The sequence below is a fragment of the Gekko japonicus genome, unplaced genomic scaffold (genome assembly GCF_001447785.1).
Source record: "Gekko japonicus isolate JY-2015 unplaced genomic scaffold, Gekko_japonicus_V1.1 scaffold405, whole genome shotgun sequence".
NCBI classification, from domain to species: domain Eukaryota; kingdom Metazoa; phylum Chordata; class Lepidosauria; order Squamata; family Gekkonidae; genus Gekko; species Gekko japonicus.
This window is the reverse complement of record NW_015175982.1, coordinates 588,476-594,148: the sequence shown is the minus strand read 5'-3', so window position 1 is coordinate 594,148 and position 5,673 is coordinate 588,476. Positions and strand designations below refer to the sequence as shown.

The window sequence follows — 5,673 nt, the reverse complement described above, 5'->3', positions numbered from 1 at the left end:
CCACCACCTCCTGTGGCAGTGAATTCCAGGTGTTAGTCACTCTTCGGGTGAAGAAGAGAGCCAGTTTGGTGTGGTGGTTAAGTGAGCAGACTCTAATCTGGTAGAACTGGGTTTGATTCCCCACTCCTCTACTTGCAGCTGCTGGATGACCTTGGGCAAGCCATAGTTCTGACAAGAGCTGTCCTTAAAAGGGCAGTTCTGGAAAGAGCTCTCTCAGCCCCACCTACCTCACAGGGTGTCTGTTGTGGGGAAGGGAAGGGAAAGGAGTTTGTAAGCCGCTCTGAGACTCCAAGTGAAGGGTGGGGTATAAATCCAATCTCCTCCCCCTCCTCTTCCCCCCTCCCTCCCTCCTCTCTCTCCTTCTCCTACCCCCTGCCCCGAAACTCTGCTAAGCTCTGCATCCAAACTTACTGCCAGACCAGCTTGCTGCACCAGCGCTGACGTGGGGTACTCCAGCATGCAGCGTAGCATAGTCTGAAACCCGCCTTTGATGGCAAAGAAGATCCGCCAGTCGTATTTGGCCAGCAGCACATACAGCACCCGCAGCACCAACACGATTAGCAGCTTCTCCACTCTGCAGTCCAGCAGCTCCACCAGCATCTTGATTGTTTTCTCCCTGTGGGTGGTAAGAGGGACCAGCCATTCAGGAGCCTGACCCTCAGAAGACAGTTTTGGGCCAAGATCCAACCTACTTACAGTGAATTTCAGTTAAGTACCTGGCTGTTAATCAAAGAGATTTAACAGTGAGACAGTGTGGTGGTAGCGGTTAGAGCGTGAGACTAGGGTCTGGGAGAGCCAAGGTTGGATCCCCACTCTGCCATGAAAGCTTGATAAGCGATCTAGGGCTAGACACACACTCTCTGCCTAACTTACGCCACAGGGTTGTTGTGAGGGCAAAACAGAGGAGAGGAGAACAATGGGAGCTGCTTTTCAAACACCATCTCTACACCAAAAGTCTGCTATACTGTTTGCTTGCTTTTCCTATATAGTGCAGTAAAAAACGGCCTGGTCTCCATGCAGCACCTGATGCAAGCAGAGAACCTAGAAAACACCACAGAACTGACCTGATGGCAAGTTTATTCTCTGCTTTGATGGGCTGTTTCTGCTGCCCAGGCTCCTCTTCCAAGATCTCAGTGATGAACCTGAGACCAGCCATCTGCAGCAACACGCCACAACTGGACTTCTGGATCACCTCCATGACCTCTGCCAGCTGCTCCAAAGGGCTCTTCGTCCCTGCCATTTTCACACTGCAGAAAGCTGATCAACAGGATCTGTCAGCACAGTGGTCCTTCGTCCAGTTTTGTCAGCACATCCCAACCCTTAGCCTGCTCTTTCCCAGCAACCCGTACTGCAGATCCCTTTGTCTTTCTATCCTTCCCCCCAGCACTCCTGCTCATCAACTGATTAGGGTAGCAATCGGCATCTGATGGGGATGCTGCAAGGGAGTCAGGATTGCTGCACATGCACTCCCTTCTTCTTGCCTGCCTGTTTCTTTACAGTCAGTGCTGGGTGTATTCCACAGTTTTACACGGGTGCAGAAAATCTGCAAGGCTCCAACTATAGATAGGTTTAAAAGGGAATTGGACATATTTACAGAGGATACTGCCATCCATGGCTACTAGACATGATTACTAAAGCAAACCTCCATAGGCAGAGTGAGTAAACTGCTGAACACCAGTTCTAGGCGGCAACACCAGTGGCTCGGCCACTATGGCTTGTCTGATGACCCTCTGGGGCAACCACTTGTATGCTGTGTCAAACAGGATGCTGGAGAAGATGGACCATTGCTATGTTAAGTAAGACGGGTCAGGCTGTTGGCTGGCACTCACCTTTGGCCTTCTCATCCAGCGTTTCTGGGAAGGAAAGGTCTTCCAATTTGAAAAGCTCCTTATTCAGTTGTGTGTCTGTTTTCTCCACCCTAGATGGAGCTGGGAGAGCAGAGGGCGACTCCTTTGATGTTTTGGATGCCGTGGCATCAGAAAGGCTACTACCAGACTTCCCAAGAGTCTTATGCCCATTTTGGCCGTACTTGAGATAGACATGGGAACATTGCAGGTCACTCTGGGTGCATCCCAGGCACTGCTGGCTCAGGAGCTGCAGCACTCTCTGGGCCAGCTCTGCTGACACAGACAGCTGGATCAGGCCTTCTTCGTTCAGCTCTGACAGCTGAAAGCATAAACAGAGTTCATGGATGTAGACCTCACTGCAGATAACAGACCTGGGCCAACCACACCCAAACCAAAAGCCCACCAAATCCAAAGTGAACTGAACCAGTGTCTGATAAATCACAGCCAGCCAGAAACAGAATACGCACTGAGACAGTCCTTGCACTGCCACCAGTAGCCACTGGGGGTGCTATCTATGGGAGCTGCTGTTTCCTCTTGAATCTATAAAATGGTTACTTCTTACAGACTAGGGAAAAATGCAGACAAGGCAATTTTGAATGGGGGTGGGGGTGGGGTAGAAGCTCAGGGACAGTCTTCCTCTGCCACAGATCCATGATCAACTGTGCTAGTAGGACCACAGTAGCAGAGAAGCATGTGTTCATTCTTGCCTCAAAATTATTCGCCCACTGTTAATTCTTTCCAGCTCTTTACCTTCTGGTTCTGCTGGATGAACTGAATAATTTCCCGTTGCTTCTGGGGCTCTAATTTCTTAATGAAGAAGAGAAGCTCCCACCATTCGGCCCTGGGCAGAGTCCCAAACTTCTCACTCGTCCAATCGGTCAGGTATGGCAGGGAGTACAGCCTCAACAGTGGCTTATGGTACAGTGTCGGGTTAACGGAAGCTAGGCACAAAATCACAAGAGAGGAACTTTAGGACTTCTCAAGAGGCAGAGTTTTCAGTGCTGGTATCCAAGCAGAAGCCTCTTGCAATACAATCTGATCCAGAAGAAGGGGAGAGAAGGCCACGTTTCAGCCACTGTCACAGCTTTAATTCTGTATCCCCCATGTATTAATTTATTTAGCTTAGCTTATATCCCACCTTTCTCCCCTACAGGGACCCAAAGTGGCTTCCACTATTTCCCTCTCTTCCACTGTATCCTCACCCCAAGCCTGTGAAGTAGGTGAGGCTGAGAGCACGTATGGCTGGGCCAAGGCAACCCCATGAGCTTCCATGCCGGGGAGGGGGATTCAAATCTTCCAGATCCTCTTCCACCCCTCTAACCACTCTCCGTTAATATGCAACCAAAGGGGGCAGAGGCAAAGAAATAATGAAAGACAGGCAAAATAACAGGGAAATAATTCTGGATTTTTACAGTTTCCAAGTGCTTCATATACATTACACATATACATTATATCAATAATCCTTACAATGTCTGTACAAGACAGGCCAATATTATTATTTCTACAATACAGGCAGGAAGCTGAAGCTTAGACAAAGCAACTTATCTAAGCCATCTCCAGGGGTCATTTCCTGCAGGAGCGCACAGGAGCGGAGCTCCGGCAGTAAAGAGCCCAGGGGGCGGGCACATGCAACAAGCCCCACCCCCTGCTCCCAGCAGCCCTCAGTTAGAGCAAGAAGCAGCCAGGTAAGTTGCAGAGCCCCCCCCCAGCCCCCCTGTCCAAAACAGTCCAGTGGCACCTTTAAGACCAAGTTTTATTCAGGTACAAGCTCTCCCTCCTCTGAGAGGACAGATCTGCACGTTCTCCCCGCCCCCAATAGCTAGCAATCCAAAACAGTCCAGTGGAGCCTGAGTGGTGGGTGTGGCCTTCTGACACACTTCCGGTGATGTCAGGGAGTGTGGCATATGCAAATAAGCTATGCTAATGATTTACGCTAATGGGCTCCTGCACCTCTTTTTCTACGAAATGACCCCTGGCCATCTCACTTGCTCAGGGACTTTGAACCCAGAACTTTCAGCTCATGCCCTTTAGCCACCATGCAATACTAGTTCTCTACCGCAGAGCCAGTGAAACAATCCATTATATCACACACAAAAGGGCTGTTTTCCCAGAATGTCAGATTTGGGTCTCAGCTTTAAGCGCCAGACCAGCTGTGCATACAGCGATCATATATCACTTGCAGAAAAAGGACATCTCCAGGCATACACATAGCCCAATGTGGACACTAAGAAACACCTCTAGCCTTCTCTTGAACTGGAATAAATTCTTAATTTATCAAGACAGAAGCAGCTTCTCTTTACAGGAGTTCACATAGCCCAAACAGGAAAGGATGTGAACACCTTCTGAATTTTTGTGAAATATTTGTTTGTATGGCTAACACAGATGAAATAGCGTGACAGAAATCTCACCTTCTTCTGCTCTTCAAAAGCACATCACCTCTGTGTTTTTAATCTCCCAGAATCAGGCAAAGACAAAACCCCTGAACACAAGACCAGCCAAGTCCATTAGTTCAAGTGGAAAACTGGAGAAAGAATAAGCTGAAACCAGTCCATAGGAATGAAATGGGCATCATGAACAAAGCAAAAGGTAGGAGATGGAGCAATAAACACAGATCTGCCTTTGCAGCTTGAGGCAATATGCACCTGACATACCAGGACTGCCTTACCTGTATCCTCTCTCAGAGTCTTTGTAAGGCTGGACACTTTTTCCTGGGCCTTCAGCTCTTCCTGAGCCGATGCACCAATAATCTCTATCATGTGCCAATGAACCCAATATGTATAGCCCAAAGACTCCCAGTGAACCTAGAAAAGTGGAGCCGAACATAAAGATCACTCAACTTACTTTTCCAGTAAACAAGAAAAGGTGATCTATCCTAAAACATCCCATATATTACTTTTTTTAATAAAAAAAATTATTTTAGTTTTGCAGTGTACAACAATACAAAAAGAAGAAGAGATTGGATTTATATCCCGCCCTTCACTACCCAAAGGTGTCTCAGAGCGGCTTACAAACTCCTTTCCCTTCCCCTCCCCACAACAGACAGCCTGTGAGGTAGGTGGGGCTGAGAGAACTCTGATAGAAACTGCTCTTTTTTCAAGAACAGCTCTTATCAGAGCTACGGCTTGCCCAAGGTCATCCAGCCAGGTGCAAGTGGAGGAGTGGGGAATCAAACCCGGTTCTCCCAGATTAGAGTCTGCGCACTTAACAACTACACCAAACTGGCTCTCAACAATAACTAAAACACAGATGAACTGAGAAATAAACTTAAACAGAAATCCCATATATTACTTGGTATCTACCTCAAAACATTCCTCTGGATTCAGGAATGATTCTCTTCTTCACAGAGCAGATGCAAGCACAGGTGCCTGCTAGAGTTTCAAAAACTGAACAAACTTGCCAAGACTTGAATCTTTGTGCCAACCTTCCCCTGGCTGCCAGGGCCTAGCACCTCCCAGCCCAACTCCACCCTGCTCTCAGCAGTACCTGAACAGGTGGGGTGCCATTATTGCTGTGAAGGAATTCGCCCTCATCTCCTGCACAGACCTTTTCGTAGTCTTCCAACATGCGCACGCGCATGCCACGCACCAGCTTCTCTTTCATATATTCCACATAGCCACTGCAACTGGGAAAGGCAGAGCGTGTCTTGAAGGTACTGATCTCTTTCTGGGGCAGGTGTGTGGCTGATTGGATGGTGGCATAGGTGGGAAGAACCTGGGGCTGGAAGATAGACTGAGCAACTCGAGGCTGCCTTTCTTTGCACTCCTGATTACGATCCCAGCCCATAACCTGCACCAGCTCTGAAATGAGGTGGCCCATGGCCATGCTG

The 5,673-nt window shown here is 48.6% G+C and overlaps 1 protein-coding gene across 1 annotated transcript in view; it reads right to left on the bottom strand.

The window, feature by feature from the left end:
- LOC107123070 (cullin-9-like) overlaps positions 1–5,673 on the bottom strand; it is a 29,972-nt gene that overhangs the window by 15,028 nt on the left and 9,271 nt on the right. Inside the window, 6 exon segments of the mRNA XM_015426243.1 lie at positions 412–616; positions 1,065–1,257; positions 1,830–2,166; positions 2,598–2,788; positions 4,513–4,648; positions 5,331–5,673. The exon segment at positions 5,331–5,673 is cut by the window's right edge and continues 36 nt beyond it. Of these exon segments, the coding sequence (XP_015281729.1) occupies positions 412–616; positions 1,065–1,257; positions 1,830–2,166; positions 2,598–2,788; positions 4,513–4,648; positions 5,331–5,673 (1,405 nt within the window).